Source organism: Diadema antillarum, unplaced genomic scaffold, assembly GCF_040938485.1.
Source record: "Diadema antillarum isolate AM-2024a unplaced genomic scaffold, OU_Dant_1.0 seq00000070_RagTag, whole genome shotgun sequence".
Taxonomy (NCBI): domain Eukaryota; kingdom Metazoa; phylum Echinodermata; class Echinoidea; order Diadematoida; family Diadematidae; genus Diadema; species Diadema antillarum.
Window position 1 is genome coordinate 762040 of NW_027271169.1, and position 11513 is coordinate 773552.

The 11513-nt window shown below is 38.2% G+C and overlaps 1 protein-coding gene across 1 annotated transcript in view; it reads right to left on the minus strand.

The window, feature by feature from the left end:
- The window catches only part of LOC139726012 (uncharacterized), a 146246-nt gene extending 134941 nt beyond the window's left edge, over positions 1-11305 (minus strand). The window contains exons 1-2 of the mRNA XM_071637092.1: positions 10866-11305; positions 9299-9380 (exon numbers count right to left, since the gene is read on the minus strand). Of these exons, the coding sequence (XP_071493193.1) occupies positions 9299-9380; positions 10866-11153 (370 nt within the window). The 5' untranslated portion in view covers positions 11154-11305. The remainder of the gene's footprint in view (positions 1-9298; positions 9381-10865) is intronic.
- Between the last annotated feature and the right edge of the window lie 208 nt (positions 11306-11513).

Consider the following 11513-nt stretch of genomic DNA (forward strand, 5'->3'; position numbering starts at 1 on the left):
GATTGCAGGTATGACAGAGCATGGTTCAACATAATGCATATGCCCAGTTAAATTCCGATTAAATGAGAGATGAGAAAGAGAAAGATTAATCGATCTGTCACTCTGTGATAGAGTCCCACGGATTCCTTTTCATCTCATGGTAAAAAAAAGATACAAATGAACACATTATAATCACACAAATATCACTCATGGAATGTTTGTCATGCAATATACACATTTCAATGACATGCTGAATACATACTGACAAAGGAAAATAACTCTGATCGGGGTTATCTTCATTACATTCCTGTGCTAATAAGACTCCCAATGAAACTCTTGCACGTCCATTTCTATAAATAAGCAAAAACCTACTAATGCAGAGCTATACAAATAATGCAACAGAATACTGTAAGTATATTCACTGCCTGAAACATGATTCCATGCTTAACATAACAATCACTTTTACTAAAAGTAAAGGCAAAGTAAATACAAAAATCTCCAGTTTACTTTCCCCAGTTTCCTCGGGCATTTCTGTTTTGAGAGGCAAAGTAAGTTGACCCTTCTGAGAACGTCAGCCATTTCATCTAAAATTTTTGGTAGGAAGTACAATCAGGGGTGGAGGTGTCTGGGGAAAAATGTTGCTGCATAATTTGATGGGTCTCTGAGGGGCCTTTAGAAATGAGAGTGTAGAAAGCAGGTGTAAGTTTATCCCCCTCTCCCTCACAAGCTGTCCCCTTTCTAGTGCAGTGTACTTGGCAGTGCTTACTAGTCTTCACCCCATACTTTTGTAGGTAACCCATTATTGCAAAAGCTTTCATTTATGTATGCCCCATCGTAGTTTTCTTTTTTGACTTTGCAAGATGATAATCACCAATGATGCTGTGAATTGACCAAATATTTTCATATCAAGGTATTGTAGTTTTGTACGTTCATGTGATTGTTTCACCTAAAGGCTAAACTGTGTTTTGCAGTTTTGGTGCTTATATGATTGTGTATTTATCATTTTTAACATATGCTGTTTTTAATATTGAGATATATGAAAGTAACTTGAGATTGAAATTGGAAAGGTAGTCATAGTGGTAGTGGTCAGCTGTATCTAAAATGAGTCGGAGAATCTCACGCACATAGAACTGGCACTGTGAGGTAAAGATGATTGCCTCTAAACTTCGTATTTTTGATGCAATTTTCTGGGGAATCAGTGTCTCTTCAAAGATTCCTGTACAGTTTTGCATTACAGTGCTGCTAGTTTACGAAATCTGTCAAACAAACAAAAAATTACCTGCATGCTATGAAAACAACAACAAATCATCTCTGACAAGAAAATGTGACAAAATCATCTTGAATACCAACATTCAAGGGGGAGGGCATATTCTTTAGAATATGTTATGCTGGTTCCCTTTAACATATTTGGACAATACCAAAAAGATCTAGGGCCTAAATCTCACATTACCACTGTGACTAATCTGATAAAAATTAATCAAACCACAAAAAATCCTATTTTGTAAATAAATCACTTTATGTAACTGAAAATGACAGCCTGGTTCTAACCATATCTACCTATATTCAAGGGAGCAGTGATTGATGCAAATGAAGATGAGTTTGTGATTATCTTAATCTTGTGCATTGTAGTTGTGCTATTTGAAATACACAAACACACATACAAATACTGCGGATGGAATCACAGCACCTCATGCTATATTGTGAGGTACTGATATCCCCATTTATTCCATCATACTTACAATATATTTCTTTCTCCCTTGTGCATGAACTTAGCCTTCCTACAAGCAACTGTACAAGTGTAATATACTGTAAGTTTCTTTCTTGATTAAGTTTTTTTTTCCTAATGTATACACATGTAATGCAATACAATGAACTCATCTAAAAAACAACTGTTTATCAATCTGTGATACAAGAAGTTCCACTGGAAGTATATAACTGATAGTGGTATGAAGGGCACACAGGTCTGCAGTGATAGTGGTACTCACAAAGAGAATTATCGCTGATAACAAAACGCAGGTCAAGTGCACAAATACAAATGTATCCTCTACATTGAGTTCTGCTCATTGAATACCTGTGGAGTCATTCCAAAGGGTCAATCTTATCAACCGTGTGTCATTCTCTCTGTCTTCCTAAAGAATCCTATGTCATCAAGTAGCTTTTAGTGCTATGTTTCCATTTTTCCGACGGCTCAACTAGAAAATAATTCATTCTTTATTTCTTTTTATGGGGGGAGGGGTCTTTTCATAGTTGTAAATGAGGGAATGTAATTTAAGCAAGCATACAAGCAAACATTGTATTTTTCCTGTACTGCACACATGAGTCTGGTTTTTTTTTTAATTGAAGAGAATTTCCCAAAATTTAATTCAAATTGACTATCATCATACATAAGCAAAGTAAACAACAGAACAACAAGAGTTCCACTCAAATTGGACAGGACACCATGGACTTAAATAGGCCTACAAAAATGGAATCACCGAATTGTGCATGTTTTCACAAAACAGTGATTTTGGTAACAACCTGTTTAAAAAGCAAATGGGATAGGCCAAATGATGTCATCATCTCCCATTTCATTTGATTTCAATTAATTTATTAAGTTTTCCACAAATTTCATTTGTAAGGTACATCTACATATCAAACAACAGTTGAAATGTGAAAATCCTGTATATAGGGCTACAGAGATTGAACTCTGCACAAAACTTGCATAATACACTTAAACTAGTCTGGAGTATGCCATATCTATATTTGAAAATTAATATAAAGATGACATGGGGGAGGGGTGGGGGAATCTATAGTAAAGCAAACTCTTATGGTAGGAGGTCCCAGAACAGAAGTCTCCCCCCCCCCCCACACACACACACACATTGGTGTGCACATAAAAATATCGCTGTAAAAGTTTTTCTTTGCAGAGAGATGGAAATATCACTGTGGGTAAGTCAGTATCAAGAATTCATGCCACAGCAAAGCATATTTCAGATTGATGGATTGCTCCACCACTGGGGCATGGTATCTTATCCTGTCACAGTTGTCCCATTCCATGCAATGCAGACATATGCCACTTCCTGAGACTCTGAGAGTCAATCTGCGTTCAATGCATTCATGGTGTGTTCACACCACATTTGTGAAGGCACAGAGCTGCCTTGAAAAGAGACTATCTACCCAGTCAATCACAGACAGCATTAACAGGGGAGCAGAAATATTCAAAGCCTTTAGTCTTTCCCTCTAAAACTATGGTGTACATTTATAGTAAATTTGACAGGATCTAAGTCCAGGTAAGTAAAGAAAAAAATCCCCCCGAGTCTGGAAGTAAGACTTATTCCTGAGCAGAGGAATATCATATTGAGGTGTGGCAACTTAAGTTGTGAACCCTGGGAATATTGGATTTTATTAAGAAAGGAGTCGATGGTTGAGGGGTTTAAGCTGGGAAAGAGAGGTGTGAGCGGTTCACAAGGGTGCGGCACAATGCTCCCAAACAGTGCCACGCCCTCTTTAACTCGCAGGTAATCAAAGGATTACTTAATGTCATTAAAACTTTCCTTGCATCGAAACCTGGGCTCTTCTCAGAAGGAGACAGCATCACATCAGTCGTGATAAGCTCTATGTGTTCATTTAATATGGTTTGCAGACCAATGCTGAGAATTAGCAGAGAACATCTGTTTCAAAACTTTGTGACTTGATTAGAGACGGCTGACTGTGCAAATAGCATCAATCTATTCACAAAGAGTATTGTAATGTATTCGATATTCACAAATTTATATTTGTGTTCCCCTAAATTATAGATGAAAAAACAAGCAAAATAAAAAATATGTTTAAAAAAATGTCAAATGGTGGCAACTAGTCTGGAAGTCACTAAAAATGTTACATCATTCATCTCTGAAATTGATCGGAAAGGAAAATAAAAAGGGAATTGAATGAACAAATCAATTAAATTGAATTATGACCATCAAAATGACCTAAAAACTTGTGAATCTCTGTACATAGTGATTTCAATTAATGAATGAAATGAATTATGAATGACAAACATAACAATACTAGTACAGTGAAACCCCGTTATAACGAGGTCCGTGGGACCAGCGATATTACCTCGTTATAACCGGTACCTCGTTATAACTGTACGCATCAAAAACAAAGGAAAACATAAGCATGACGTCACATGCCTATCAAACTTAGAACGTCCTTCGCGTTGTTATTACACAATTATAGATCGTTATTATTAAGAGAATCTAAGGGAAATTATTTGTGAATTGACACAAAAAAAGACGAATAAAGTAGGGGTTGAAATGTGTTAATTCTTTATTTTTCTTCCAAATGTCTCATCGCATAATAGTTGTTCATACGTTCTTGAGAAGTAGGCCTACTCGGCAGGATCATATTCGTGATTCTTTCTACACCTATCTCTTCCTCTTGTATTGAACCATTCTGAAAGAATGATGTTTTTTCGTTTGTGAAATGCAGTGTAAAATGACAATGAACAAAAATCAGATTGTACAAAATGCGCTTAAGTTTTTTTCAAACGCAAAAAGAGTAGAAACACACATACTTTGTTTACCATAACTTGCGACGTATTTTACGCTGTTGGTGCCCAACGGGAATGCGATGATTTCACGAATCATTTCGGCTGTAATCATGATAATTATAATGTATGATCGTTGCGCCCGAAGGGATCAAAAATGCGTTCTTTATTTTCTTCCGAAAATCTTTTCGCGTTTTGTACTTGCGTTCTTGAAAAATATGCGACGGGATTGAATTTGGAATGGATTCTTTTTTTTTAACACAAAGCTGTACCTGTTGGTGCCCAGCGGAAATGCGATGATTTCATGCATTATTTTGGCTGTAGTATATGATCGTTGCGCCCGAATGGATTAAAAGACGTTCTGTTTATTTTCTTCCGAAAATCTTTTCGCGTTTTGCACTTCCGTTCTTGAAAAATATGAGGCGGGATTGAATTTGGAATTGATCCTTTCTACTCACAGCTGTACCTGTTGGTGCCCAGCGGGAATGCGATGATTTAATGAATCATTTTGGCTGTATGATTGTTGCGCCCGAAGGGATTAAAAAATATGCGTTCTTTGTTTTCTTCCGAAAATCTCTTCGCGTTTTGTACATCCGTTCTTGAAAAATGTGGGCCAGGATTAAATGTGGAAGGTTGTGATCCTTTTTTACGCAAATCTGTACCAGTTTGTGCCCAGCAGGAATGCGATGATTTCATGAATCATTTCGACTGTAATCCTATAGGTAGTATGATCGTTGCGCCCGAACCTTTTTTACTTTGTTTCCGAGAATCTCTTCGCGTTTTGTACATCCATTCTTGAAAAATATTTGACAGGATTGAATTTGAAAGGTTGTGATCCTTTTTACACAAATCTGTACCTGTTGGTGCCCAGCGGGAATGTGATGATTTCATGAATCATTTCGGCCGTCATGGCTGTAGTCAGTCTTATACAATATAATAATGATCGTTGCACACGAAGGGATTTAAAATGCGTTCTTTATTTTCTTCCGAATATCTCTTCGCGTTTTGTACATCCGTTCTTGAAAAATATGCGACATGATTGAATTTGGAAGGTCGTGATCCTTTTTACACTAATCTGTACCTCATAGACCATTCTGAAAGAAAGAAAAATCTTCATAGTGAATTGCAGTGTAACTGAAGTTATCGATAATGAACAAACCCAGAGCTATTCAAACTGTTAAATGCGTTTTTTTTTTCTTTTCTGAACCGACGCAATTGAAAGTAGATTAACAAGCGTTATTCAACTATTTTACGCCACTGCCACCGGACGCGTGTCTCGCGAAAAAGGAAATCGAATGATTTTATTCAATAACTTAGTATAATAGGAACATCGGAAGGTATTTCTGTGTTTTATTGCGTGGTTAAGAAGAAAACACAGACGGAACGGTACTCTGCAAAACGGGAAAGAGACTTGGACAGCGTGAATTTGGTTTTCAATGTTTCGTTTGTCGGTGTTTGAAAGCGGCAAGTCAAGAAAATGGAGCCTCGTTATATCCGATCGAATTGCTTATGTTTTTCTTTATCATGATGCACCGAAATTGTCCTTGTTATAACCGGAATCTCGTTATAACCGAACTCGTTATAACCGATTAGTTCCGCCATAGGTTTACACGCGAAGGAAAACGGGACCGACGTCGTCACCTCGTTATAAGCGGTTCCTCGTTATAACCGAACTCGTAATAATGGGGTTTCACTGTAATTTTAACTACCCGTACACTTATAACCTCATACTTGAATAATCTTTTGAAGCACTTTGAGATCTCCAGTTTCAAGACATTGCTCCTTCACCACAGTCCTGTTTATCTATGATGTCATTACCCACCAGAGTAAGCATATAACCATGTCCATTCACATTGTAGCCAGTCGGAGCTAAACCCTGTTCAAATCTGTTACAATGAGCCTTCATCAGCTGTGTCAACTGTGTTTGAGACATCAGGAGGGGTGGTGTTTGTCCTCCGGACAATGGAGAATGTTTAGGCACCCCAGGCTTGCTGTCACACACATACCCTTCCTACGCAAACGGATAGCAAACTGTCTATGCCACAGAGGCTCCCTGGTGGACAAAGCACAAATGTAATCTGTTCCCACATCCCCCACCCATCACCTCCTGACTTGTTTAGTGGGCAGTTCTGGCATAGCAGAAAGAAACATGGAAACATTACAATCCCTCACTGCCAATTTCAAAGTTTATATGTTTATTTCTTTCTCTCTGTTCTTTTAATATCTCCCTCTTTTTTTTGGGGGGGGGGGGGGGGTAGATTGTACTTCCCTGAATCATATGAACATCTAATGTTGAAAAATATAGAAATAATCTGTATCCATATTTTAGGAAAAGCTTGAGATACCTCAAGAGAACATTTCAATTTCTTTTTTCAATAGCATCTCATTTGTATACATATTCAACGAATACAGCACCATATCATGGTTAGAGACTTTGTTTTGTTCTGGACCTGCTTGATTTGGGCCAATTCTTTTCTCTCTCTCTCACACACACTCTCTCACTCTCTTCTCTCTCTCTGGATCTACAATGTAAATGCTAACCTCAGCATTGACCTTCCCTGACCTTTGACACTGGATCAAAGGCACACTTTTAAAGAACCTTTTGTGTATCCAAAACATATTAATTACCACATATTAAGGTTAATGTTGACCAGCTTTACTGCCATCTATCATCATGTAGAGTTTACAACAATATGGCCTCAACGTTGAAAGATGAGGCCCATTTAAGATTTCACAGCATTTCATCTATTTTCATACACATGTTATGTAATGTGTACATAATCCGCATGCCACATAATCTTATTATATGGACAGTTTTCAAAGAAAATGAAACCATGAATCATACCAATTCACAGTTTTCTCCTAGGATATTCAAACAAATTGAGGTTTACTGAAGCAGTAGACTAGAACATAAGCACTTCTTGTGGAAAACATAATAGGCTTAGAGGATGTTAACTCTCGTGTCATTAGAGACTTTTCTCAGAAGTAACATCAAATCATACCCCCAGGGATGGTGACCTTTCAAACTTTCCAGACCAAAACAGACTGGTAGAGCATCACAGTCTGATCTGCCCTCGGTTACAGTATACTGCACTTCACACGGGGGTAGATCAGAAAACCCACAGTCAGATTAGCTGCTTTGTACGTAATCTAATTCTAATTAGCTTGTTAGAAGACCCGGGCCAGCCAGACAGGGGCAAAGCCACCGACAGTTCTGCTGCGGAGGCCGGCCGGGAACGCCTGGGCTGATTAGGGGCTAATAACGTGCCCGCCATATTTGCAATTCCAACCTTCGCAACGAAAAAGAAACAGTCTTTGAGACCCCTGGAACACCATTCACTATCGGCCTTCTCTGGAGGACTGTTTTTCGACAACTTTTGCTTTCTTCTTCGTCTCTTTTCGATTAACCTCAACTTCCACGTAGGCCTAAAGTAATTTCTGTGCTGATTATATTTCAGGCCATGTTCAGCTTTGAACTTCATTTACGGGGTGTGATGAACTTGTATGACATTACCAGCAACAGTACTGGTAGTTCAGAAGCAAGGCATGATGAAATTTTGGAAACCTCTAAGAGCAGCACTCTGTGTTTTATCAAAATCTGCTGGTATTGGTAATAGGCCATTTCCTTTGAACAATGCCACTGTGATTATGATTTCTGGCACTGAATTTTTTTGATGACTTGTTTAATATGGTACTATAAATGCAATTAACTGCACAGTCATGTTGCTACACATTCACAATGGGATTGGTAAACTGCAACAATGACATTATCTGTTCTTCTCTTTTCACTGATTGTTGCGCTTTAACACAATGAAGACTTTTAACCGAATTTTAAAAGGCAAGACAAAATTACATTGTCAATTAATACCTGTACCTGATGTGTCTTTTGCCTTCTGTAACTGACAGTTAGAATGCATGTTTGACTTGAAAGTTGAAAGTTAATCCTTTTAACAGCAAACAATGGCTTGTCAACCTCCAGGCAATATTTGAGCAAATCAACTGTTTGGGGGTTGTTGTTAGGTGTTTTTTTTTTTCTGAACTCTAGGACTCTCTATACCTGGATCAGGTCCCTCACATTCATCACAAAGACATTAAAAAAAAGACATTGCAAGCACAGACTTAGGAAAAAAATACTTGACAAACAACAGATTGCATCAAGGTGGTACAATGACAATCAATGACATGACTGAAACTGTCCTTTCATTGTAAATAAATGTACTTAGTGATACCGCAGACTAGACAGCACAAGAACCTTCAAAGGTGCTATGAATGAAGTCTGTAGGCCTATCCAAGCAACATATCATATGCACCATGCATACTCTCTCTCTCTCTCTCTCTCACACACACACACACACACACACACACACATGTATACAGACATACTGCATATCATATATGTGTATATATAAACATACATTTACTTGCAAATATGTGCACATTAATAAATATTCATGAGGTCCCTCTGATAACATCTCAATTGCTTTACAGAGATACTGATTTTTTTTCTATTTCAAATAGAATAGTCAATAAACATTAAAATCACTATTTTTCATGTTTTTTGAGGGAGCTAAATCTGCTTGCTTGATTTTTTTCCTGGGGGGGGGGGGGGGGGGGGAGGGGGGCAGAAAATAATGGTACCATGATATCTGAGCAAAGGAGAATGAGGTAGAGCTATGCTGTTGAACTCTGTGTGACCATACAAGAATATTTGTGCTAGAAATATGGATAAGAGTTTTTGTTCAGTGAAAATCACAAGCAATCCCCCAAATATAATCATGAGCTGAGAGGTTTTCGGGGAAAAAATCTCACCTGGTGGGCAATTACACAGCGATTGTGTCTCTCGTTTCTTGATGCCTTCATGGATTCGCTGTGAGCTGTCTTCCGGAAAGTTCTAGAGACAAACAAACAAGACGGCTATCTCACAGGAATTTTTCTATGATCAATAATTCCTACTAAGAATCATACTCATGGGCTCTCATGGAACTCAAGAATTCAGTGCCTCCTTCCGATTGATCAGGAAAAGATTGCATTGTTTTTCAATACGACTACACATATACAATCAGTTTAAAGGGATGGTATAGTATTGGTGGAGATGAGGATTGGGCTTTTAACTTTTTGCAAGATACCAAGAAACCACTTATGAAATAATACAGAGCACATCATTCTAAGAGGAATTCTAAGTTTATTAGATGAAAATCAGTTTAAGAATGGACTTATAATACAGAGCACATCATTCTAAGAGGAATTCTAAGTTTATTAGACGAAAATCAGTTTTAGAATGGACGAGACATCCAAAAACAACGTAAAATAAAGTGATCCTTAAAAAAAGTGGGTCCCACCTTTTATTAGGATTGCTCTGTTTTGGATATCTTAACCATTTCAAAACCAAGTCTCATCAAATACTTGTTGAATCCTTCTTGGAATTACATGCTCTTTCATATTTCATATGAGGTTTCTCATTGTCACACCAAAAATGTTAGAAACCTGCTGAAGTTGGGTCTCAACCAAAACTATATGATCCCTTTAACATGCGTACATGCTTGATAAATTTTTCATCCAATGCAAACTGAATAATAAATATTTAGAGCATATTTTTCATGGTTAGAAGTGTTTTACATCATGCTATTTAGACACCTTTTCATCCTTGAAACCATGGACGGCCAATCCCACACACAAGGCTTTCTGCTATTCTAGACTATTGCTTTTATGACCTGTAATTCAGGTCTGTAGGAATAATGTACAACCATGAAGAATTGTTGAAGAAGGAGGAAGCTAACAAGATGAACAACAAACTTCATGAGAAATAAAATTGTCAAAGTTTACTCACTCTGAGCTTTGTGATAGACTACATTGTATAGTGTTACTTTGAAGACATTGACCATCACTGTGAATTCTATGACACTAGCGGTACAGATAATCGTTTGTCTCATGAAGAAAATCATAAGTAAGAACTGCAGCAGTGATGGAGTGACAGCGGAGTTTAATATACAGCAGTTAATTTACAGCAGAATTTCCCCATCTGTGGCAGCTGGGGGAAAGGAAATCATGTGCTCTCTGACCTGGTACCGTGGTAGAGCCAACATTAAATCTATTTTTTTCTAAGTGATAAATAAATTTTGATGAGAAAAACAAGCTAAATAGTATCATTTGGTGAGTGGGCTTAAAACTGAATCATGCTCTGAACGGACTGACCTAGAAAATGCAGCTATTGAGGCCACATAAAGATGAATGGACCAAACGACCTACAAAAAGGAAAGTAACGGGTCACATTTCCAAGAGTTATCTCCAATTTGTTTCTTGTTCCAAAGGAAAAAAAAATGGATAAAGGTCACCATTCTTCCTCGAACAGAATGGTAATTATCACACTGATACTTACGTTGGTGTCGGAGACCTTTTTATGAGCAGCCATCTCCAACGCAATAAAATCTCGCCTGAGTTCGGACACTTTGCGATTTGTGTGGACCAAATTTATGGCCATAGCCAGGCACAAGACGGTGAGCGCGATCCCCCACAGGAACGAAAACACGGTTCCACACGAAAAGCAGGGGCTCCGTCTCTCGCTGGCAACATTTTTCAGCGCAGTTTCGCATGTATTTCCATTATCCAGACTCTTATTAACGTCCTTCGGTCCACCGGCAGCCATGACCCTGTCCATATGTTCCATTGTGTCTTCCCTGGATATAGATTATGACATCTGTTTGAGTTTACTCAGAAGGAAAGGGCATGTAGTGGCGCAAAACATCCAAATTGCCAGTCTACTTCAGCACGCAGTACTTCATTCAAGCTTGTGCGATTGAGTTACTCGTTTCGAGTAGACACGCTATGCTGGACTGAGCGGAACAGAAGTACTAGTATCTGCTCTGGCAAGCAGGTGTACAGCCAGATCCGCGAAAAACTTTCGCACGTGGGAAGCAGCCAATCAGCGAAGTCATGTATATTCATTTCATTGGCTCCGCCTACTCTGAAAAAAAAAAGAGCTCGCGATTTTCGTCGTCTGTTATCCACTCTTGTTCTTTGGTCTCAT